This window comes from Dermacentor albipictus, chromosome 2 (genome assembly GCF_038994185.2).
Source record: "Dermacentor albipictus isolate Rhodes 1998 colony chromosome 2, USDA_Dalb.pri_finalv2, whole genome shotgun sequence".
Taxonomy (NCBI): Eukaryota; Metazoa; Arthropoda; class Arachnida; order Ixodida; family Ixodidae; genus Dermacentor; species Dermacentor albipictus.
In genome coordinates this window covers 108,743,257-108,769,544 of record NC_091822.1, presented here as the reverse complement: position 1 = coordinate 108,769,544, position 26,288 = coordinate 108,743,257, and the positions used below count along the sequence as shown (strand labels likewise).

At 43.4% G+C, this 26,288-nt stretch overlaps 1 protein-coding gene across 5 annotated transcripts in view; it reads right to left on the bottom strand.

Annotated features, from left to right (window-relative positions):
- Positions 1 to 7,440: 7,440 nt before the first annotated feature.
- Positions 7,441 to 26,288, bottom strand: part of LOC135900786 (ATP-dependent translocase ABCB1-like) — a 180,689-nt gene continuing 161,841 nt past the window's right edge. For all 5 annotated transcript variants that reach the window (XM_065430360.2, XM_070533847.1, XM_065430362.2 and 2 more), the window contains 5 exons: positions 25,508 to 25,664; positions 21,307 to 21,501; positions 19,524 to 19,736; positions 17,410 to 17,559; positions 7,441 to 9,822 (listed from right to left, as the gene is read on the bottom strand). In XM_065430360.2, the coding sequence (XP_065286432.1) occupies positions 9,622 to 9,822; positions 17,410 to 17,559; positions 19,524 to 19,736; positions 21,307 to 21,501; positions 25,508 to 25,664 (916 nt within the window). In that variant the 3' untranslated portion in view covers positions 7,441 to 9,621. The remainder of the gene's footprint in view (positions 9,823 to 17,409; positions 17,560 to 19,523; positions 19,737 to 21,306; positions 21,502 to 25,507; positions 25,665 to 26,288) is intronic.

Here is a 26,288-nt window from a genome sequence, read left to right as displayed (position 1 = left end):
TTTGGGGCAAAATTATTGGAAAACAAGGGCCCTTTGTATATTTAAACATATGTCTAAATGCAGTATTTGTCTAAGTAAAAAAATGCAGACAACTCACATTAAAATTCGAAGCCCTTGAGACTTTGTTTGATGCTTCTGTTTGACACATTTAAATATGTGGATGATCAATATATATCATGATAAAATTTATGACAGTGTACACGAAGAAGCATGCACACAATGCATTTTTTCACATTTCTTCGTGCACATACCCCAAATAAATATAAAGTGCAGCAAAACAATACATTCATTTACACTCTTGTCACACGAGCATGCTCAAGTGAGCCTTGAGTCAGTGCACATCAAACTCGGTATGCCTGGCTTTGACCTTCACTTGGCTTTTGATGACAGGCGGTGAAAGGTACAAAAACAGAGGACAAAAGAATTCAAACAGAACTGCAATTCTGCCTGCCTCCCTCCTCGTGGTTTGCGCTGCCCGTAATCATGAACCAGCCCCTACTCGTCTGATTCTGAACCGTCTACTCGCCTTTGCTCGTACAATGTATGCTTCATGCTTTAATCATACTCGAAAAGTTTTACGTAGGTCGATGAGCACACAGCTGCATCACGTGGTCAGGCGCCTGAAATATATGAATATTTGGGAGGGAATGAACACCGCTACTGTCAGTTAATGAAGTGAAGGCGACAGACACAGCAATGTATTCACTTCGTCCTGTCTGTAGCACCATTCGATTCCCTTCTAAACATGCACCAACCAGCCCAGTTCAGAACGCTCCTGCAGTTAATCTGAATACCTCAATTCGCCAAGCAGATTAAGTGATGAGATGTTAGCACCTGTGGGGGCTATTCTGCGAGTTTTTCATATTTTAAAAATGCGTCATAAGGATTTTTCATTGCTCATTATTTGGTGTACAACTACACAAAGCAGCATCAATAGCTACGTTGCTCCCCCATCCTCTGTTCAGGGTCTGTGCGTGTTTCCTAACATAGTCCTTGAGTTGTCGTCCTGTTTGTCCTACATAATTGCTGCTGCAGGGCAGTAGGATGTTGTAAACAGCATCAACCGCAGTTCCTCTGAACTCCAGCACATACTTCTTGAAGCAAACTTCACGTTTTATCCTGGCCCAGTTGACATTTTCATACGTGACAAGATTTTTTGGCTCTGAAAATAAAAGCGTAGTTACAACTCTCCCAGCAATTTGCTTGATCTGACGGCTGCCTTTGTGTACATACTATATGAGAGTGGTAGGCCTTGGCTTCATTGAAGTCCTCCGACCCGAGTTGTCCCCTATGTTCAACTCCGTTAAATGCATCTAGGTGACATATGCCAAAAAGCAGTGTGAACACACTTTTAAAAGCAAACATTGTACTTGGGTCTGGAAGCTACCATGATGGTACCAAGTGTTAAGAGTGCTCTCTGGTGTTCCTGAAGCCACAACACACTTCATTGTTCAAGTGTGCTAATAGGAAAGGCCAAAGCACCTTTGGGTGTGGAACATAGCTCCAGTATGATGCTCACCACAGAAAATCTTCAGGCTCAGATATCGGAGCTTGCCTTCCAGTAGTTTTGCTTACATGCACAAACACCCGACACTGTGGAGGAGAGGTTAAAAAATGGCTCAACCCCTTGTGCAGCCCAACTTGACTACTTCCCACAGATGAGAATACTGTCAACTAATCGTAAAACACTAGCTACTGTGGGCACCAGTGTAGTAAAGGTATTCTGCTTCGTTGGCAACTTTCTCTTCTATATTTCGTGAAGTAGGGCTACTAAATGGGTAGGGTGATCTTTTTCTGTCTTCTCTTCAGTGCTGGATGAGTTCATGTATGGGGAAAACGAGCTACCACTAGACAGTTATCTTCCATATCTGGACCTCAGGGTTTTCTTTGGCGAGTGTTGTGTGCTGGAGCTATGCCCGGTGTCTGAAGGAGGGTATTCTGCCTTCCGCAACAGCACACTCTTTGTTTGTGAAGCTTGTTGTTACAGGAGCACCAAAAAGCATCCTCAATGAGTTGAGGTATCACCTAGAAGAGGAGAGCTTCTAAACCCAGGTCTAATATTTGCTTACAGTGAGGTGGTCACTACTATATCCTATCCACAAAGTCAGCCATAGTCTCAAAAAAACTGTTGGGAGAGCTGAAACATTCCTTTTACTTTTCATGTCGAGCAATCGGGGTACATTGTGTGAAAAGGTGAGTTGGATCAAAGCTTGACGCAGAGTGTAACAAGAGGTAGATACAGCAGTTCATCAACTGTATGTTGTTGTTTACGACAGCCCGCTGTCCTGCAGCTGCCACGATGCAGGACAAACAAGCCCAGTATATATACGTGTGCTTTTAAACAAGATTCTTTGCCTGCACTCGTGTTGTCTAGCCTTCTCCTGTCTCTTCGTGCTGTCCTCAAGTAATTGCATAGGCACATCTTTTCAGAACTTGCAATTATGCAATTCATGCTTTGGAATATAATCAGGAACTGTGTCAAACGGATGACATAATCCCTCTACACGTGTCAGTGTAAAAAAAAAAGTGACTGCGCAGTCAGGGTAGGCCTTCAAATTTGATTCTTTGCCATTTGTTATGCAATGTTGCTTCCAAAGGTTGAGATACAGTGATTCAAGCTATGTCTGTGAAAACAGTGCAGCATGTTGCAAGGAAATGTTACAATGCTCAAAGGCAATAGCTCGGTATTGTGGGAGGTTCCAGAAACTTGCTTTCAACTTGCTTTCTACAATGTTCTACAGCACTTAATAAAGATGCTTCTTTAACTTCTGTGTCCTGTTGTGTTCATGTCTCATCACCAAACCGCCAACTGCCTTGAGTTTCAGCCAAGATTACAGGAATATAATTAGGGAGGGACGCTCCTTGAAACAATTTCTCGAAAGAACATCGCAACATGCCACCTGAGGGTCTCCATTTTAAATCATCTGAAACTCTTACATCTACTGTTTTACTAATCACAATGGTGACTGATTTCAATATCTTTCTCAGAAGTATTTTGTGTAACATAAAGAAAATTAACATGCCGAGTATTACATGAAGATGAATTCAAAATCTTTATCTATTGATTGCACTTGCTTGGTGTACGTAACTTCTTATGTCCAATTATTCTAGCAATTACACTCAATGAGCAAGAATGTGAACTGTGAGAAGGCTGACTGGTGCAGCTCTCTTTGAGAGGTCTTTGAGAAGTAAGGGGCAAGTGCTGGCTTCACCTCTGCTGGTAAGGCGCTGAGGGGGCTGACCCTTCAGAAATTGATTTTAACACCTCCTTGAAAGTAATGACATATGTCACCACGTATCAAGAGGCATATGAAGAAATCTAATATGTGTGTTTTGGCAAAAGAAGGTTATGAAACCTGAGATATCCTTGGATCACAGCAAGACAAGCAAACCTTTATAACACACAACTTTATTCACATCTCCAAAATACATAAGTTAAGTAGAATTCTTTTTATGATTTTGTATTGACATACATGTTACTGAGCCAACCACATTGTACGATTTTTCAATGCAAGGTTGACTTCAAAAAGATAGAATGGCCACACGCATACAGAACTTGTGTACAGTTACATGGTGCATGCACTTTGTTCATGGGTACGCAGTGGAGCTGTGCCACAATACAATCAACAGTGCCGCAATAAACCTTGCAGTCATTCTGGTCATATCAAACAAAAGCAAATCACGAAAGGTGGTGCCTTGCAACCATGAGAAAGCGAGTACCCAATGTGCAATGTCACAGACATGCTTGACAACATTATGTGTCGCAACAAGCACGTGTCACTTGCGCAGAAAACTGGTGAAGTATGGTATGTATAATGCACGTTCCTCAGCTACAACACTGCAGTGCAAATTGACAAGGTACTGTGTTGGCACTTAGAAAACAGAGAAACCAGCAACCTGCATGTACACTATGCACATTTCCTTGACCTTTAGATGCGATGTGTGCTTTGTATAAAGCTCAAGTGCTGCTGCGACAAGGGGTCGTATTATACAAAAATTCTTTTTCTTTCCCATTTTTCTTGCTCTTACATCATTAGCTGCTTTTCATTTCCCATTCCTTTTACTCCTATGTCATGGATGGAATGACGCCATGCCTTTGTTACTGCCAGTATTGGACACTAGCTGCAACAGGTGATGAGAAACGTATAGAATCGAAGAAAGGGAATCCTCGCACAATATGGCCCCACATGCCTTTTATGTTTGTCGAGAAAGCTGTAAGCACACAGCTTTCTCGCCAAGAAGGCCTTCAACGTGACTTTTGTAAGTGTCGTCAATAAACTTGAATCAGAAATAGGGTGGCCCAGTGATGACGGCTGGAAGTTTGGAGATCACGGGAGGAGGGAAAGTGGAGACAGGTGCTAAAGGCACAGGGCAACACAAGATCATTGCTTTCATTTTCTAAACTGCCACTACAAAAACACTTGCAAGTCGTACTTCACTGCACTGCAGGAAATGTGTGGTTTAGCACTGACATTCAGCGTTACCATCCGACATGGTTCTCCTGCCGTACAGCAACGTCTTGGTCTTATCTTGCTGTTAACTTTTTTTCTGTTACATTTAAACCTTGACATAACGAACTTCAAATAACAAAATCCTTCACATAACAAAGCATTTAACTTTTTGTAGCTTTTTGTCCATATAACACTGTGCATTTAGAACCTCAACATACAAAATGCGTTTATACGTGATTTCAACATAACAAAATTTCTCTGCCGCTGTAAAAATCAAGACAATAAATGGAAACTCTCCCTGATGTAGATGATAAAGTGGTTGAATTACGAGCGGCTGCTTGCGAACGCACCTCTCAAATTGTGGGCTGCGCAACCAAGAGTGACCGCTGAAGTGGAGCAGTGTCATGTTCCGTATAAAGTCCAAGTGCGATAAGATCATATAGTGTGCTGTATGCTGTATGCGTTGGGTGTGAGTAAAAGCGCGTGAGGGTGAGCTAAGGATGGTGGCTTGATGAGCACTGTCTTCCTGCACGAGCAAGGGGATCAAAAAGATTGTGCCAAGCGAGCTCTTGGTAACGTGTACAAGCACACATGAGGGGAGGGGCGGGGGGCAGCGGGGGGAAAGTTGGCACATGTCTCGTGTCTCTTCTTCTAGCACGGTCGTGGCTGCACACGGCTGTCAGTGTGGCTGAGCGTATAAGCAGCACTGTGCACTCTGTTTTAGAGGTTCTATGCCCTGTGTGCAAAGAGTGGGCATGCCGTGATGGCGTGGCATCATGGGTGCCGTCTTCCCGCACATTCATTAGTGGAGTTTGTGCAATCTCGAGCTTTGCAGACACATTGAAGTGAGAGGCAGATGAAGCATTCGCTCTTCGCTGCCAGCAATCTTTACGATATTAAACTGGAAAGGTGGGCGAGTTGGTATGCATTCATAATGGTAACAGCGTGAACAAAACGATGGATGGGGTGATAGCATGGTCCCACAGCTGGGGACACTACCAGCCCCGAGGGCAGAGAGAATGCAAAAGTGTGTCTGGCTTTGCTTCACACTGCCGATGTGAAGATATCGTCGACAAAGCCTTAAACTATATCTCTTGTTGCCTGCTCTCAAATTTAACAATTCTTGTTTCTCATTCAAATTTGCTTTTTCTAAATGCATGATAATTCAGAAAATTTTGCAGCCCATTCTGTGTAATGAAGCTCCATTGGCAACTATACTTATCTGCAAAAAAGGACAAATTTCAATATAAGGAAATTTTGATATCCAAAGCAAATTGAAAATTTTACCGACTCCGTTATATTGAAGTTTAACTGCACACAGTGCAATATTATTGATGCGATTCTGCCCAATATGTTTTTCAGGATAACACATGTTTTTTTCTCCCGGTCAATGTCCCATAGGAGCAATATATTTTTCCTATGGTTATTGCGATCATGTTTTCACCCGAAATTGGATAATACGACTGCAGATGTGGGCTTTTACTGGTATTTCTAAAACTCACAGCTTTACATTCCAGTGTACTAGCTTAAATAACCTTCCAATGACCCAAGGACAATGTGTTAAGCCCCGGCCACACTGGAGAAAAAACACACGTCACATTGCCAGTGGTAAAATGCTGCTGTGGCGGTGCGGCCATACCGATTGGTGGTGTGCCACTGTTCAGTTGAGTGTGGAAATGTCGGATTCTTTTTTTTTTTCTAAGTTCCAGAAGAACTTTGTTACGGATATCGAAAAGAAGAAAGTTCAATGCAAACAGATGAGCTATTTGAACGTTGCTGAATAAAAGTGCGTTGGCTGTGGGGTGTGTGACATTGAGCAATGCCCCTCCGTATAACGTATTATGCGGAGCAGTATCACTGACGCCACACGAACCTTTGCTATTGTGTATGTCATTGAGTATGCCTATTTTCATATTTTTTGAAGGTTGCTTTGCATAATATGATTTCCGGATGATACGTATTATTTTCCGGTTTTCGTGAAGATCGTATCCATGCGGTTCCACTGTTTTGCTTTTGAAGAATTGTATGAGATCCTATCGTCATGCAACAGTCCCGGTATCAGATTGAGAAATATGCAGAAGCTGTCATCTTATGTTCTGGGAGGAATAACACAAGCACAAGGCAACAAAATAAAGTGTCTGGTTATAAACTATAATCCAGACATAACTATGTTACACCTCTGGTACCACTGTGAATATGGTGAATCACTGTGCGAGTGGCTGTGTACAGTTTTTGTCAAAAATATATCGGCTATGTTGCCTGCAGTTTGCAACCGACAGGCTTACTACAGGCTGGTTAAGGAAATTCCTGTGATATACCATAAGTTCCAATTCCCTGGGGAATGAAAATTACTTTTGTACTCACCACTGAGAGGTCTGCAGTGTCAGAAGCACCACAATAACCGCACCACACACCTGAATGACATATATGATGAAGGCACTGATATACTTTAGACAAAGGCTGCACAGTAAAACCTCATTAAACCATACCCACTTAAACAGTAGCTTCGTTTTAAAAGTAGTAAAGTCAAATCCCTGACTCAGCGACCATTGAACATAACACGTTTTGTATCCACACGAACCATACCAGTTTATTGCGTATGCAATGATTAACACATAGTGTTTCCACTTATCGTTTTGCAATCCTAGCGGTACATCGTCCCTATGCCATCAGAACAATAAGCCTCAGAGATCAGAACAAGGGCCTCCGAGCTCCTGAAGCTACATCAACATCATTTCAGCGCCGTGCCAGAGAGTTGTTGGCGTCGTGTAAGCTAGGACTCGTGTCATGCTGAAGCTCGGATAAAAAACACCCGAGTGCTCAGTGTAGAAGAAAAATTGGACATTGCTTGTGCTATCGAATGTGGCACGAAGAAGTGGGTGCTGGCACACGGTAAGGATCTACCGTTGACTACAGTGTCTGGCATTTGGAATGTGAAGAAGTTGCTCGGCAGCGCTGCTGCGACCGCGAACAGATGTCGGCTACGAGGTTTGACTTTTTGCCATCGTTACCTCTGTTGTTGCCAAAGGGTTGCCTAATGACAGTGATGAGGACGACATGGAAAGCGACAGCACAGGCGATTCAGGCCCAACAGTGGCAGAAGTTGCACGTTATGCCAGCCTCATGAATGCAATCGTCATGACGAGAACAACACCCTTCAATGAAAAGGGCGCCCGTGACTTCTGCAGCGCACCATGCCATTGCACGGAGAATATACAATGCCAATGAGAAATCTGCCATGTGAGTGTTTGCCAAGAAGAGGGGGCTGGCTGAAAAGCTGGCTCGCAGCATCAGTAAGTTGCAGGCCGCTGCCGTTGCTGCTAGGCCGCCGCAGCATCAAACGAAAATAAGAGACTTTTGTTGCGCGAAGTGAATAAATACTGCATGTTTCTGCCCTTTCATCTTAGTCTCTCCGAGTTACAATTTTGATAGGTGAGTGGGTGATCTCATACTGTTTTGGTTAAGGAGTACTACCATTTAGTATGTACTTTTTCTGAGCTCCGGCCAACTACGGTTTAATGAGGTTTCATTGTACCTACATAATGTTTGTCGCTTGACCCACTTAAGACTGCTAATTCCTGCGATTGAAAACATTCGTGAAACATGGACTATCGTATTACTACGGTATCATGCAATGTGGGGTTACATCAACAAGACCTTAAACCACGAGTACAGTCACCTTTTCGAGATTTGATAGAAGCGAGAGAATTATCTGGAAAGAGGTGTAAAGCTTGTGGTCAGCATAAATACATTGCAAGACAAATTTACGTTCTCTGTGCCTGCCAAGATGGTGAACAGAATGTGTTGTTGAAGAGTGCATTCATATTCTGGCATTTAACAGGACACATCAAGAGCAACTAATAACAAGAATGTGTACATAACTTATTCCATACCAAGTTTCTTAAAAGTAGCATCAAATGTTAGGTATGTGGCTATGTAAATCTATACATGCAAGTCATGACACATTTCAACATACCATGTTTCTGCACACATTATTACATGATCTGCAAATTCTCTCCTACTTCATCTTTGTTTCTGCAAGTCCTGGAGGTGCTGTGCATAAGTGCAGAAGACATTGCCAAGCTTTCTGCTATGCATGCATTACTGATGCCTTCCTTCCGAACCACCTTAAGAAAGCGATCAACTCTAACTGAGGTTCTGTTAGGCCATTGCCACCCTCCATACAGTCAGCAAGTCTGAGAACATGCAAGACTGCAGCGTCATAAGGTAACATTCTGCTTATAAAAGCTGGCTGGTTCTTCAGCTTGGAGGCCTCTGACCATTGATTAAAATGAAGTGAGACACCATTGCTGCTAAAAGCATGCGCACAAGAACACAAACATGAAAGGAAATAATTATGACGCGATTGTTTTCCTTAGTGCATGTGTTTTTGTGTGCATCCTTTTAGTGGCAATGGTGTCTCGCAGCAAATACCAACTAGGCCAAGAACAAGTTCGTCTGACCACATAGAACGTTGAAGCATTTGTGTCTGTAACAGAAGCCAAAGATCACATTGTGTTAAGTGCATCCACCAGTCGGAAACAAACATACAATGGTGCTGTGTGTCTCCTTTCCCGAGGTGCACAGGTGACCCAGTGAGAGAAATTCTGCCACAGAGTTCCATGCTACGTGATGCCCCACAGCTCCAGCTACTTACCAGAAACCTTAAATGTATAAGCGGGTGACAACCACAGAATGCGGTGGCGAATACAGTACTGTTCAACACTAAAGAAATTTGTGTAAATGCGCCAGCCAATTATGTTTGCTCATTTATGTGATTTTGTAGCATATGTGAATTTTCTTTCAGTATCGGCATCTCCCGGGAAATAGACCATGGAATGAAGCAGCATGGAGTGCAGCAGTATGGAGGGCAGTTGCAGTGGTTTTGAGGGCAGCATTCACATTGAATTCTTAGATTGTCAGTGAGTGGAGTGCACAACACAACATTTGCACAGTGGGAGTAACTGTGAGTAGCATGGAGCTTCTATGAGTCTTGGTTGTTTCAGAAAAATGCACCGCAGTAAAGAGCCAAGCTTTCGTATAAGGCCTCTGGTGGCAATACGAATGGCAATATGGTGCCCCTCCTTCGTAGACAATAATGATGATGATTGATGGCTGTTGATGTGACAAACACGTAATCTATGTTAGCGTGTGTAAGCTTTTTCCTGTGTCACGCCAAAATAAGGCTTTTCTCTACGAGCCTGTGATACACGCCCTGCATCTGCATAAGCTGCGCGTGCGTTCCCTGCTCCATGATAGTACCATGGTCCATGACTGCGATGCGGTCCGCCACCTTGATGGCAGACAGGCGGTGACTCACGAAGATGCAGGCACGATCCCCCAGGTTATTTTTTACTGCTTCCAAGACAGCCTGGAACGAATCAAACCAAATCCAATCAAATCAAATCATAAGGCTTAGCATCAAAGAGCAGCACAGAGGCAATGAAAGACAGAGTAGTGGATGGCTGCGGTTTATCACAAAGATGTTCTGTGTAGCAAAACTAATACATGGACAGAGAGGAAAAACAGGCAATATACACAGTGCTAACTTTCAAGAATGTTGTGTGCGTGCGTCCCATTCTTCCTCTGCATTCGTGTAATAGTTGCACTACACTGAACACCTTCCAAATGACCTACCGACAAGCTCAAATCACAACCCTGTCCAGCTCTGCATTAATTTTGACAACCTGGTGCTCTTTAACATGCACCTAAGTCTAAGTACGCAACCATTTTTACATTCTGCACCGATCAGAATGTGACTGTTCTTGCTGGGAATTAAACCTACTCCTTCATGCTGAGCACCAGTATGCCACAATCGCTAATCCATCAACGCAAATACTCAGAAATGAAGAGTGCCAAGTGACAAGGAACCAGAGTCATAAGGAATTGAAACTACAAGAACCACAAGATAATAGCAGTGTTTCAATTATTAGTAGATGCTAATCGTAACTTTTGGTGAAGTGTACTCTGTGCCCTCTCATGAATGCAGGTAAGTGTTCAGGTACATATTTTTATCCCATCTTTTCCAGACTGTAAAGATGAAATAGTGTCAACCTTTCTATTTTTTTTTCCAGAATTTGCCTCATTATAGGAGACGAAAAGTTGAATGTAAAGAATTAAATACTATGGCAGCTGCAGGAACTGAACCCACATCATTCACGCTGAAAGCCAGCATCTTGATAACTTGCGTTTGGCAACCTGCCAAACAAGGAAATGGCTTTGCATTTTAATTTTATTGACCTGTGAATGCTGTCACCAAAGAATGTATCTAAACCTCACTGAAATTACATATTAATTAAGTTCTGAACAAAATATCATGTCAAAGTGAGCTCATTATACTCATGATCACATCTATGCTATCATTTCTTTTTTTCTTCATAAGGTGGACTTTTTCAAAAGTGTGAGTGACCTTTAAATTAAACAGACATATAGAACGAATGTATGGGCTGGCAACTTGGCTTGTATTTGCTTAATGCTTATCTCCAGAAAAATAATTGCAATTAATGGTTACATATCATCATTACCAAACTGCAATGAGAGGTGGTCAGACTTCATGTGTCAACGCCACAGCAATGTCAAAGTACCCTTGTCAAACTCAGAAACATTACCTGAACCAATTCTTCCTCTGCATTTGTGTAATAGTTGCACTGCACTGAACACCTTCCCAATGACCTACCGACAAGCTCAAATCACAACCCTGTCCAGCTCTGGATCAATTGTGACAACCTGGTGCTCTTTAACATGCACCTAAGTCTAAGCATGCAACCATTTTTACATTCTGTACCGATCAGAATGTGACTGTTCTTGCTGGGAATTGAACTTACTCCTTCATGCTGAGCACCAGGATGCCATAATCGCTAAGCCGTCAAGGCAAGTACCCAGAAATGAGGAATGACAAATGACTCACAGGAAATACGGTCAAAATAAAAAGCTAAAAAGATGCCATTCAGACATTACGAATACCTTTGAGCTACAAATTAAAAGAGAAAAGTGCAAGTTGACAAAGCAGGGGCGAACACAATAGACAGCAGATTGTAGAACAGTGGAAGCAGTGAGCAATGGTAGCCCGATATCAGTTGGCTGACATGCCAGGCTTTTGTGTAAACACACGCAATCCCAGGGCAGGCACGCAGTGGAGGCCTTTCAAGCAAAACATTTGCGACTGTCATCACAATCACTCGCACGTTGTCACGCAATGAGGGCTGCAAGCACATTCCTACTTGGCACGTGAAAAGAAGCTGCTGTGCCGTACATTCACACATTGCTTTACAAATGCAGTTAGAGCTGGCTGCAAAAGTTGAAGGCAGTTTCTTGAGAAAAAAAAGAGCAAAAGAAGTCTAAGCTGTGGATGAGGATAGCTATAAGGGCTTGTTGGTACGGCATACCTTATTTTGTTGTAGCGCAAGCTGAATGAGGACAACAGAAAGGCACATCTGACACACACAGCGCTAACTTTAAACAAAATATTTATTTCCCGTTCTCGTCGCTATACATACACCCTCGAAACGTCATATAGCATGAGTAACATTTCCCAGTTTCCGAGTTTGGTTCCTAGTTAATTTTTTTGTTCGTTTTTACTGAAATTTTACATGTGCTGTATGATGTTTCGAGGGTGTATATATAGCGACGAGAATGGGAAATGAATCTGTTGTTGAAAGTTAGCACTATATATGTCAGATGTGCCTTTCTGTTGTCCTTGTTCAGCTTGCGCCACAACAAGATAATCTAAGCTGCGCTCTCCGAGGGGGAGAGAACGAATGTTTATTTACAGCAACAGGCAGAGAGCTTAGCCTGCTGGCTCTAGCCAGTTACTTTGCACTGGGAGAAGGGAATTAAATTAAATAGTGGAGTTTAATGTCCTGAAACTGCACAATGGGTTATGAGTAACACCGTAGTGGAGGGCTTTGGACTAATTTTGACCACCACCCCTATTGAGATGCAGTCACTGCAGCTGGGAACTGAACCTGCATCCCCATATTCATCAGCAGAACACCATAGCCACTGTGGCAGGTGGGAGAAGGGAAGAAGGAAATTATTTAAACTAATTAATCTAATTGGGGGGTTTCACACGCCAAAACCACAATATGATTATGAGGCACGTGGTAGAGGGGGACTCCGGATGAATTATGACCACCTGGAATTCCTTACCACGCATGAAAATATAAGTACCACAAGTGTTTTTGCATTTCACCCCCCCCAATGAAATGTGGCCGGGATCAAATATGTGACTTTGAGCTCAGCAGCATGATACCATAGCCACTAAGCTGCTGTGGCTGGTAGCAGAAGCAAAAAAATTAAAAATGATTGCGGTTATGCGACAATGAGAATAAGAATTGTCATTGTTATTGTTGTCACAGGATGAACAAATTGGCAAATGTGTTTTGAATCCAGGCCTGTGGCTCATAAAACCAAAATACTAAGGCACAGACAGCCTGGAACGATCATTTGCACTCCTTGCCATGGGTGAAATCAGAGTCCTTTAGAGAGAAGCCCGCTTGGCAGTGGCGACGCATTAGAAACGATTGCTGAGCGCCCTTTCTGCTCTTTCAATGCAGGTTCATGCTCTTTTACAGCGTTTGATTCCTTTAGTTGCTGCTGCCAAGCACAGTTCTAGATATTATCGCAAGTTCTTTTCTTCTTAGTGTGCTTGCTTAAATGTTTAAAGACATGTCTAAATTGAAAGAAGACATGAAGGGTGAATTTGCACGTCTAAAGGAAGAATATAAACAAGAATGGAAAGCTTCCCTGGGGCTGCGGAATGAGATTTATGGAATGAACTAAGAAAAAATAAAAATTTAACAAGGAAACCTTGCCCAAGGTCTCGAGTATGCGTACAGAACGAGTAAAGAACTAAAACAAAAGCTAACCCTTGAGCAGAAGGAAAAGAGTAAATTAGACCCAGACAATGAGGAACCACAGGCAAAATATGTCGATCTCAAATGCAAGACACAACAACTAGAAAGACGGCTTGTGCAGTCAGAGCAGTATTCTATTAAGAAGAATTTTAAAATACAGGCAGTTAGTAGTCATGACAATGAAGATGTTTTCAACTTTGTTTCTCGAATTGGCCAGGCCGTGAAAGAAGAAATATCAGCAAATGACATTGATACATGACTTTGTGCACCAACCAGACCTTCAGGTAGGAGCAACAACGTAATTCAGTTTAAATCCCAAGCTAAGAAGGATGCCACATTAAAGAAGGCTAAAACCATGAGGATTACCGACATATGCATTGGGCTAGACAACTTGGAACTAGTATAGGTAAATGAGCACTTGTGCCCTACACTGAAGCGACTTCTTGGAAGAAAGCATCAGCATAACTGGAAGACAATTAGGTCCGACGACGGCAAGGTCTTTGCAGGACAGTCCGAACACTCATCAGCTACAAGGATTGAACACGAAGAGGATCTCCCTAAAATATGTTATGGATCCTGACTGGTGTCAGGAGCGTGCTTAGACAAATAATTCAATATGGAATGTCTTGAATTTGCATTGCCCTACAATGTTGACCTCCCCAATGCATTTCATACATCTGCTTTATATCTCACCGCTTGTTCAGTGGCCAATAAAGAAGGCCAGATACGTTTTTTTTTAAATGAATGTTCTTTCAGATTTACTGATACGTATATTGATTTCTGAAAGTTCGTATTATGATGGCTGCCAATGGTAAATTTATACGGCTACAAATTGTTTCACAAAAATCGTCAAAGTAAGCGTGGAGGCAGCGTTGCAATACACAATGCTAAGTGCCAAAACTATGAAGCTGTAACAGATTCCAGAGTCACAGCCAACGACTATGAAATACTAACCTTGAGAGACGAAAATGAAGTCCTATCCATTATATTCCACCCAACAACTGGAAGCGTACCTTGACTCTTACATTTCCTAGATGACTTATCTGACTTTGTAAACATGAATAATTATTGATTTATCTGAGAAGGTTTTTTAAACATAAATGCTTTAGAAAAGAACAATAATGCTTTCAACCTCAATAACAGAATTTCCTCATTTGGCTTCTTTAATGCTACAGTAACATTATTATTACATTAGTACATTATTATTATTCTTATATTGCAGTAACTACCTCCACTGCTCTTGACCTTTTCATCACTAATTTTGACAATAGGATTAGTAGTGCAGGAACAATTTCATCTGATATCGCCAACCATTGCCCCATATAGTTAATATAACCAACTCTAGAAGAAAGCAAGCACAGACGAAGAGATGAGATTCAGACGAGACATACAATCAACACGATCCTATAATCAACACGATTGCTATACATTTGCTGGCTAAGTGTTGTCTGGAAGGAGGTTTCACTGCTCCGCTTGCTAGAATCTGCTGCTATCTTAAAGCATTTAGCTTTCTTTGGGAACTAATCATGATCTCTTGTGAGTGCTGAACTGTTTTCATAGGCTGATACCAAAGCTCATGCAGCCTAACACTGCGGTGAAAACCACACGGTAATATGATACAAATGTGGGATGGTACTGTGCAGTACTGCACAATGGCATGGTGGTAACGGGAGCATTCTTGCTCTCTTTCCTCGTAACAGCTAGCATTTTGAGATTCTGTCATTAGACAGTTTTAGTACTGCGTACGTAGCGTACGCAACGGCGTTGCGTACGTAAGATCGCTGCGTTCTGCAAACTGCGCATGTGCAGAACGCAACACAAACGGTACGAGATGCGTACGCGGCCGTTGCGTACGCACGCATCCGATTCTTGCGTGCGTACGGAGGGAGCCTTGCGTGCTGCTCTCGTGGTTCTCGTTTGTTCGGGAGAGCGCGAGACAAAAGAGTTTCCCAAGATGGCAGCGTCAAAGGCGACTCGCGGAAGGCGGTACTTTCAATGGCCTACGATTTGGCTTTGCTGCGTGAAGTGAACGCGCAGAAGGCATTCCCAGACCCTGCACGTTGGGAATGCATAGCAAAAATAGGAACTTTGTTTTTGAGGAAGTGTTCAGTGTGTGCTGTTTGCGCGAAAGGCTCGACCTGCTTTTGGCGCAGTTTGTCGCAAATGACCGTGCCAGCCTGAGAAAGCAAGTACTCGTTTTTTTATTCTTCTCGATATGATTCGTGCATTATATCCGCATTAAAAGTAGAGTCTCTTAAAGGCCTAAATATAGTCCGATGAAGCGGTAACGCGCCCACAAGTTACATCACGTTAGCGAGATCAACAGCGTCTAGTTTGGCCGACGGTTCGACGTACTGGCGGACGCGGCCATACGCTCTGACGCGCCCGGCGTCTAACGCTCGCCCTCTTACGTACGTAGGCATTTCGCAGTACTAAAAGCCCCAACGCGACACGCGCTCCTACGTTCCGCAAAGCCCTTGCGTGCTGCGTACGTATCGTCATGACGCAGTACTAAAACTGTCTATTGAGATGCTGCGCTTCTGGCTGAAGGCACAGACACTGTCGTTTAGGATGCTGCGCCTCTGGTTATAGCGTCTGCAATCAGAGGCGGTGACAGATACTGCATGTGGTTTCGAACTGGTCCTTCAGGAAGTGGCACTCGAAGTACCAGTTGGCTCCCACATATAGGTAAAGCACATCGGTGAGGGGGAAAGCCACCAATACGACATGGTGCAACACGGAGTCACAAATAACCACCTCCCAAAGAATGATAACTGCATTTTTGGACAACAACTTGGGTTGGTTCTTCATAATTCAAATTTATTTTTTGACGTTTCAGATCAACACTGCAGTTTGCCACTAACTAGAACTGCTGCGGCATGCACCCAATTTTCCTTTTTTTTTGTCATGTTGGATGCAAGCTTTGTGGGGACGCGTGATCCGCTGCTAATTCCACCTGATGGCAGGGACACTCGAACACAAAAGGAAGTAGCCTCCTCCTCTTGGGTGGCAGGAACGCACTCTCGGCAGGGTGCTTTGCGGGACCGCCTCGAAGATGCCTTCCCATTCGCTCATATGCGCTAGCTAGCTGGCCTATTTTATAGAAGGTGTAAAATGCCCTTTGCTTTGTTTCCACTACTGTGATGTCATTCCTTTCTCCCAAGAGTATGCTTGAGACCCCACAGCTTTGACGTCCATCTGACTCCACTAAAATTTTCTTCCGATTCATTGGGCATAGAAAATATGGTGCTGCCATCTATGACCAAAGCACCAAACACATAGGGTGAGCTGCAGCTTTTTGAAATCATTAATAAAGCAGGCACAATCATAATGGTGAAGGTGCTCTAATCCAAGACAGTTCTGTAAAATCAGAGAAATCGTGATGTGCTCCTACAAAACAGGATGGGGCTTGACCTTTTTTGGCTGCTGGGCATTTCAGGCATTTCCACTGACTGCATGCCAATGGTTTTTCCAAAAGTGGCACAAATTCAATTTCCGCCTCGGTAAAACATCAACAGGCTTTTAATTCACATTTTATTTATTGGCAATATGCTACTGAACCTTCTAGAGAGTTATTAATCTGGAAATTCAAACCAAGACTAAGACATGGTAATCACTGATTTTAATTAAAAGAATTACGTTCTACAGGCAGCATGGCCTCCTTGTTACTGTCATTGTCCCTTGAATATGCCTTGCAATCAACACCTAGATTTTCAGAATCAGAGTTCGTAAGAATTTCTTGAATTTCAGCATTGTTAAAAAAGCAACCACAGGCTTTTTGTGCCATCTTGGCATGTTGGAAAACAAGAGTGATGAGCAACACCGACAAATAAGCTTGTGTAATAAGATGGTGCCGCAATCTGTCCTACAAAAACCAAACCTGCCATAACATTTTAGAACTTGTTGCGCAGATGACGCAAGCAGTCTACGGATGCTTCAGATTTGCAAATTATCTCGGGAAAGGCCAGGAGTGTGCAGAAAGTATGATGCGGCTTCACTCAGGCTTGACCAGGGGTGTGTGCATAGGTTCCCAGACATGCATGCTTGAGCACGGTACTTAAAGGGTTAAAGAGGACAAATCAGTTGACAGCAAAAATACTCACCTGTTCAGCATCAGCATCCAAGGCGGACGTAGCCTCATCCAAGACCAGAATGGGGGGCTTGCGCACAAGTGCCCGTGCAAGCGCAACTCGCTGTTTCTGTCCTTCTGACAGCTGTGTCATGGCAGAGTTACACAGGGGTGTGTCGTAGCCCTGCGAAAGCACAATTTCTGGCATGTACACCTTGCTGACATTTCTCATAGTTTTAATGTGCGTTAGGTCATGGACAAATGCTTAGGCAGCAAATCTGTGGTGCAGCTAATCTTGTCCCTTGACACTGACAGAAGAAGTCAGTGATACAATAATATTTTAGTTGTCTCAGGTACACCCAGTTCCTTATTGTTCTTCTCTCCCCATGCTGGCTTGCCCACTCCACTAACTTTGTGTACAACTGAAGATTGAACGTGTAGCGGCTAGGAGCAATCCAGGATATCATGCAAGATGACAAGTGTAGTTACGGTGCTTAGCCTAACTAAGAAAGCTTGCTGAAATCAATGTTTGACACAATCTCATCACTACAAAGATTGAGAGAAAACAGTACAACAGGGGGACCGACATAAACAATAAGGCTTCCAGAAAGCCATCTTGAGGCCGAAGTCAAGCGATGGTAGCCGAGTTAGCCATTCTCTGAATGTGCACTTAGCTTAATATACAGTATTTATTCGAATTTAGGCCGATAGTATTTTTCAAATAATCTTATATATTAAACCCTAGGGTTGGCTTAGACTCAAGGATTTTAAAAAAATACGCGCCAGTTTATCATTGAAAATGATAAATATGGTGCATAGCTAGCGCCATCTAGAAAAGTCAGTATTGTAGCTGCTATTAGCCGTGCCAATAGCCAACTGAAGTACTTGAGTGATGTTGCTATTTTTACCTGCGTCGTATCGGCGTGCAGCATCGCCCACAGCATGGCGTTATCGTAATGGCATCAAACAGGCGATGCCACTATAGTGCCGCTTTCAAATGAAAAATTCGGCTATAGCCACAGAGGCATCATCAAACGTTCAAGCCAGGCGGGACTTCAGAATCGATGAGAAAAACGTCCACCGTTGGAGGGGGCAACAGGGGACGCTTTTTGCGTGTGCCGCAACGAGGAGATGACATCGATAAGGAAAATAAGTGCGTGATAACAGAGAGGAGCTGTTAAGCGAAGTTGCGCTGCATTTCGATGCGTGCAAGCCGTGCCGCACTGTCTGTGCATGCATGGCCGTGCGGACGCGAGCTTGCGCGCGTCCGCAAGCGTGCGTGTGGTGTGGGCTATAGCGACGAGGCTACCGGCGATGATAACGTAGAGGGAACTCTGCATGTTCATATTAAAGAAACACTGTTTTCATTTTGTGAACGCTGTCTTCACTATTTTTGTTTGGCTTACATTTGAGGTAAGCTTTTAAAATTTTTTTCTGTCTTCGGACATTCCGGGCTTAGAATCGGGGCCAGCCTAGATTCGGGTAAATATGGTACTTCTTGCAAGAAACTGTCTGTGTGAATATGTATTTCCTTTGTACACATGAAAATTCTAACACACAGGTGTACGTGTTTCACCCTTGCCTCGGACCAACCTATGTGACATTGACTAAACATCCAACCTCATGATCAGTAGTAGACAACATTAGCTAGAATTGCACTGCTTCAAATGAGCACTTTCTTCCGTCTGTCTCGGTACCAAAATGATCCCAAACAACTTTAAACTCCACGATGACACTCCATCATCATCATGCTACAAATGAAACACTAACACAAAGACACAGTATTAGAATAACTGCAATGTATGAGTGTGTCATAACTGGGCACTAAAAGTGCTCTAGCCCAAAAGCTAAATGCTCGGGAATGAATGACACAGGTGTTGCACACACCGGCAAATGTGGAAAGAGAAACGTGTTCATGCGGTTTGCGTTCTCATGTTCGAGCTTTATTCATAACATGACAGTACCCTGCTGTACGGGACGGTTTCCATCATTCTCGAGGCCTTGCAAAGCAGCTGTCCATCACAAACAAGTGTTGAAGCACTGCGCTTATACGACTACACTTGCAGAGCAATGCTCTCTTGCAGTACTCGCAACAGCAAAGCTGTTTCACGTATGCTCTACTTTATGCCAGTGCTAACGTGTACCCACCAAGGGGAGTTGGCTGACGAAATCGTGCAAACGTGCCATGCGGGCTGCCTCTTCTAGCTCCTCCTGGCTGGGTACCCCGGAAGAGGGGTCAAGGCCATACACCACATTCTCCCCGAGGGTGCGGTCCATTAAGGACAGCCGTGGCTCGCAGGCCACTATGCATTGCCGCAGGTATCCTACGTTGACTGCACGTACATCCACGCCATCCAGGTACTGCACGCAAAACCACAAGGGAGCCAGGGATCAGCCACCACAGATCAGCAAGTTAGCGCAGCTTTCAAAAATGCATTGGACTCCTTGTAATACGAAGACATGTGGACATTATAAATCTGTTGGTCATATCAAAGTTTAAGTTTGGTTTAAGAATTTCAGTGAACCTATGAGAACTAAACAAAGGTGACAAGCTGCCCGCCTAGCACAGAAAAGGTGCCAACATAGTTTACCTTAAAAGATGCTCACTTAATTTATTTGACAGGCAGTTTATCCTCTATATTACCTTTTCCTCCATTCCCTTAACCTTTGCAAGAGTCGGCTAAGGTGGGATCCCCCTCACACTGAAGAAGCACATGAGCTGTCGTGTCCTTTTCATTTCGAAACTACAAATAGCTCTATTTTTACCGTTGCCAAGAATATACTGCATAAGACTTGCAAAATACAGTGGCCTAAAAGGTTAAAATATTAGCACCTACAAATGCCACTTAATCACCACTAGTTATGAATGTCGCTTAATCACAACTTGTCAACTAGTCACTAGCCAATGTCACGAACTCACTGAAGACCACTGCAAAACCCCTTGTATGTTTTCTCAGTGGCCCAGCACCATCTTCCCTTTTTTTTTTTTAAGTGAAGCTGAGATGAAATGCCATACGTCACCTTCCATATATGCCTTAAAAGTAACAAATGTCTCAATGCTAACAAGGGAAAATAAATAAATAAAATAAAAGCCACTGACTTGACAAGAAAGCAGAGTGACTTGATTCATTGTAGAATGTCTTACTGAGTTCATGAACACATTTTACTGTGGTCCCAAAAAAGGTGATTGGTGGGACAGCGACTTTATTATACTTTGATCTGTTGCAAACTTGCATGGAATTTTTTTTTTGTCCACACAAGTTGCTGGTCGACATATTATACTCAAATAAATGAACGCAGGTCCTCTTTGGATGGAAAGTGCATAAGTGGCCCATGAAACTTAGTGTACATAATTATTTGCATGTAGTCTGTAGGCTCGTCTGCCCATATCCAAGCACCTGTAAGCACTTTCCAATTAGCATTGCTGCTAGATGTGTGCCCATGCACCTGTGAGTGAGCACAGCACACTTCCATTTGCACTCTGATTTGTGTACCGCCTTCTGTGCGGCTGTTATGCTATCAAGACCAAGATTGCTTTCCTTTGTCATAGTGCAGGACATAATGTGAAGTGTCTCATCACGAGTTATCACTCTTACTTTTCCTGCCAGAGGGCAGCTGGCCCTATTGTCAAATCGACAAACAAACACAAGAAAAAGCGAACCCAAGTTATGGCGTTTGACAATTCAAAGCAACTCACGCACTATGAGAAAAACCGCAGTAGGAGGGCTCTGGTTTAATTTTGACCATATGAGGTTCCTTAATTGCACCTAACTCTCAGCACGTGAGCATGTTTACATAATGCCACCATCAGAATGTGGCCGCCATACCACAGCCACTAGGGCCACTGAAGCGGCTAAACAAACAAACAATAAGCAATAACAATAACAATAAGCAATAACAATAAGCAGCTGCACCGAGCAGAGAGGCTCACCACTTGCCCACACTGGGGGTCGTAGAAACGCAGAAGAATGTCGACCACGGTGGACTTGCCACAGCCACTGGCGCCTACCAGTGCCACCATCTCGCCTGGGCTTAGCTCAAGGTCAAGCCCCTGGAGCACTGTGACTTGCGGACGGCTTGGGTAGGCAAAGGTGACCCCCTTGAGGGACACTCGGCTGCTCACCTCCTGCGTAAAGTCACACAAGAAGAGGGCGGGCCAGCTTGTACATAATTCAGCAAGTAAGTTAAGGCCGTTGTCTTTTGATTGACAAGCTCCGTGATATAAAAATGTAATTTATCACACCTCAAAGTGCCATTATTTGTTAAGTTTCCATACTACATTCTGTTTTAGAGTGGTTATGAGCCCCGATATTATTGGTGGTCAGCGATGCGCACATAGACATAAAATTTCCTAAATGTTTTCCCACTAGAGTTTACATGAAACCTACCTGTTTTAATTATGGCACATGCATAATTATCTTCGTCTAAATTACATACGTACTTGCAAGTTGATTAGAAGTACTAAAAGAGCGTCCTGGCACAGCCCTTGACTTTGGGATACTTGTCTGCATGTTTTTGCTTTTGCACTCTTGACTTTTGGAAATAAAGAAACTAGATAACAAGTTAATGCCTGACATGCTACGTGTATTTCTATAAGCCTATTCAGACATTTGTTTCACACAAGTTTAACATACTATATTTGCTCACGTAAGGTCCACACTTATTTTTTTAGAAACTTTGCTGGGTGCACTGGGTTTTCGGAAGTGTTACTTAAATGAGGCAGCTACTCACTTAAACCTTGAACAGCACTTGAACTGTTTGCGAAATAATGCAACCGTAGGCAGCCAACTATGAACATATTTGCAGCTGTCAATTAAAGTTTCAGACATGGACAGTGTTGCAAAAATCTGTGAATAATTGCGCAATATGAAGAAGTGGATGGCTTTGGCAAACAAATTTTCATTGTTTTTAGAATGCCAGCACAAGAGGAAATTCATTTACAAATTTTTTTCCCTTAATGGTGTGCTCTATTAAATTTAATTTACTTTACATTTCTTGATGACTGAGGCCACAGGTGCATTTTGCATTTACCTGTGCAGCCCGATGTGCATCGTGCATTGTTGCAAAGTGACGATGCCTCAAAACCTCGATTCTCGCCGTTGTCAGTTTAGGCTGTGCTGTACAAAATCATTTTGGAGCTTCTTTGGCCATTTGGCCACATGTGAGCTTAGTGAAACTTCCCCCCCCCCCCAAATTTCTGCACTCCAGAGTGGGGATTCAAGCCTTACATGAGGGCGGGCCTTACACGAGTAAATACAGTATGATAATGTACACATTTCAAGGGGTATAGTCACTAACACCAGCAGGACTGTCACCCAAGCCAGAAGGATTGGAAATATGGTGTAAAACAAAGGGAACTTGGCATGTCTTATGTCTGCAAACAACTTAACAATAGTGACACAAGTGCCTTTTCAGCACATAGGGCATCATTTGCTGGAGGATGTGAACTTGTTACACAGCACAACTCTGCCCACACACAAGCTGATAAAGCAGCATGAAAGACAAACCTACCATGGCACAAAGAGGCTTAAGTGAACCAATATACTATTTGTGATGAGGCCACATTGTGGCAGAATGACAAACTACAGTTTTATAATTCAGAGGAGTGTAAAGGAAAGTACACATGTAATATAGAGATTCTGTGGGTTCTGTTGATGGTATGCGATGTCAACAGTTGCCTGAGACCATTGTCAAATAAGAATTCTTGGGTTTTACATGCCAAAACCACGATCTGATTATGCGGCATGCCGTAGTGAGGGACTCCAGATTAATTTTTACCACCTGGGGTTCATTAACACGCACCCAATGCATTGTACACGGGTGTTCTTGCATTTTGCCCCAACAAAACATGGCAATCCCTTCGATGCAGACAGGAAAACAGCGCTCAAGCACAACGTGAGCAGTGGATTGCAGTTTCTAATGCCAGCAGCTGCAAATGTGTGGTAATTGCCAGACTGCAAAGGCTTCCACAGGTAAATGAAAAAAAAAAAAAGGAAGCCTTTTAAAAAGTACTTCTCTGTTCAAACTGGCCCAGATTTCACAGAATGGTGATTTGATCTGTGAGAAGAATGCAGTGTAAGACTGTGGCATCGTGGCCCTTATATATACACCGGGCCTGGAGGAGTTTGGTCCAACGGCCCCTTTGACCTTTGTGTGGCGGCAGCGTGAATGTAATGGCATGTGACCACCATGCCAGACACAGCCACCAGCTACGTTGGTCGATTATGTTCCGTCATTTATTCTGTTTCGCATTGCCGAAATATGCTGTGCTATCCAATCTGAAAAGACATATTGTGTTTTTCTGGTGGACGAACAGCTATTAGAACATGACTCAAGCTTGTAAGGCCATTCAGTTCCGTTCATTTTCATCGCAGCCTCACCAGGCGAAATGGTGGAAAGTCTGGAGGTGCGCATTCATAGGCAACTGTATGCACAATTTCTGATGCTGCTCTGCTTTGGCTAGTTGTTCTAACATAAATAAAGAAGCCGTTCATCCACAAGAGCTTCGTGTATGTGGTGGCCGGGCTTGCAGCCATAGTATACGGTAGAGAGGACACAGAAGTCGCTGTCGCACACTGACCACGCTGTACACTGATTGCACAGTTTAGTACCAGTACCAATACCTAGTGGTGCCAGTCACCACAGTGTAACATTGATCGAAGTACATTGCGTGTCTTCGATTCCACAGGTGTGGCGGCTCTGCAGCTTGGGCATCAAAGGTGAGCATGCAGATTTGTAGTCGTCACTTCGCCGCCCTCTCAGCGGCGCAGTATTTTTCTTTGGAGGTGTATTTTCTTTCCTCGCACGCCTCAGCCCTGGTTGCAGCTGGTACGCGACTCTGTGTGCTCTGCATTGATGGCAACTGGCAACGCAGCATCGCGTATTTACACTCACTGTCAACACCGGCCTCACATATGCACTGGACACTGTCATTGGTTCTTTTCACGCCAGGCTTAGTGAAGTAAACCAAGACTGAAGACTGGGCCAGTTGCCAAGACATTAAAATCAGAAAAGCGCTGAAAAATATGATAATAATAATGAAAATGGACAGAGAATGGGAAAGTGCCAACGCATGTGCTATTGGCAATGCAGCACAAAAAAAACAAAAAGTGGAGACATACGTCTCCCTTTGTCCATGATTTTTTGCTCTGTTTAGCCAGTCGACATGCATTAAATATCTACACGACAATGTTAACACACACAGTAAACTGCTGGAGTTCCACGTCCTTGCTTGCCACGGTGAGCTTTGTTGTTGGGGTGCATTTACATTGCAATTTGCACTTGTCTTCTGCTTTACATACTACATGATGCCGTGAATGTGACCCGCTTCATACAAGCGGCAACGTACGTACAAAAACGTGGTTTCCAGTTTTTCAGGCCTCGGAAGCAGCAGTGCAAAGTCACTGAAAGCGCCGTGTGCACCTTCGCCCCGTCATCTTCATCACATGCCATTGCTCTTGCTCCACCAGATAAGTTTATCTTGCTCCACCAGATAAGTTGGTGGCGCTGTTCACCAGTGCACTGCTGGCGCCTTACGACGGCTGCCCAGTGCCTATAAAGGCCTCATAGAGCTGGTGATTAGGGTTTTGGAGATCGTCAGCAGGACAGATTGGTTATCTGCGAGCTGTTTGGCTTGCCTTGCACTGTGCTGTGCAGTGCGCTGCAACATTATTTCTTTGCCGCCACCAATATATGTGGCATCAGCTTGCAGGACTCTCAGAGATGCTAAGAACAGCTGTTATTCCTTAATCGTCATTCACTTTTCTCTCGTTCAAACCTTCTAGCTCTCATTGCAGACTAAACAATTTCATAGCTCCCTTTAATGTTTCCTTATAAAGGCTTCAACCTGGCGCTCTTAGGCCATACCTGGCCCTTGCACCAATAAACACCATACATTCATTTATAAAGGCTTCACTGTAGCTCCTGCACAGATTGGAGTGGTAAATGCATCTTCATGTTGTTTTTACATTTAGCACAACATGCTTTTTATGCTACAACAAGATGAAGATTGTCTACGCGTTGATAGCCCTTCACCTCACTTTATTTTCACTTTATTGATTTATCTAAGTTCACTTTATTTTACTGTGCAGGTGTGTTGTGTGTTGACCCACGTAAAAATTCAGATAACTTACAGGCCGCATGCCACCATCCGAGTAACCATCGATTTCAGTCTCCGCTTCGAGTAGGTTGAAGACTAGGCCAGCCGACAGCCTGGCCCGGAGATAGTCGGGCAGCATGGAAGTCCACTGGCCCACAGACACCGCACTGAACGCCATTGTGAAGAACACCCTGGGGCACGAGCATGCACGCAAAATGAGGAATTTCCAATGGCCAAACTTATGATGAAATATATTAAAACCACAGAAGAATAAGAAGTTGGCGGCAGTAACTGCACATTTCATTAAGAGAGATGCAAATTAGGTTGACAGAATGCCAGAGCCCCTCGATTCACTGCATGAACTAGTTTGTACAGGGTTAGCAACAGTTCCATACTCTTACTAAAGCTGTCTAATGTGTCATGCATAAAACCTACCTACTCTTGCATTCCTGAAAGTGTAGCCAACGTTGCAACTCATGCTAGCATGATGTCTGAATGTGTTAGAAAGAAATGGCATCTAATATAAGCCCTTTATAGTGTGTCGATGAAGATGATTGCGATAGAACGAATCCACTCCCTGAACCAGTTCTGAAATTGAAGGCAAACCAGATGCATTTACTGTTTACCTAGGACACAAAATGCAGATACAAGAAAGAAAATCATGAAGGAGAGACAAGTGGCTTGTAATTCTGGCTATTAGTACAACAATATACAAGTTCAATGTTCTTTGAGTATGCTCTTACACAAGTTCCTTCAATAAACATTTCTCAACTGTAATAAATTGCAATCTTTCAACTATGATCCATCTGAAATAC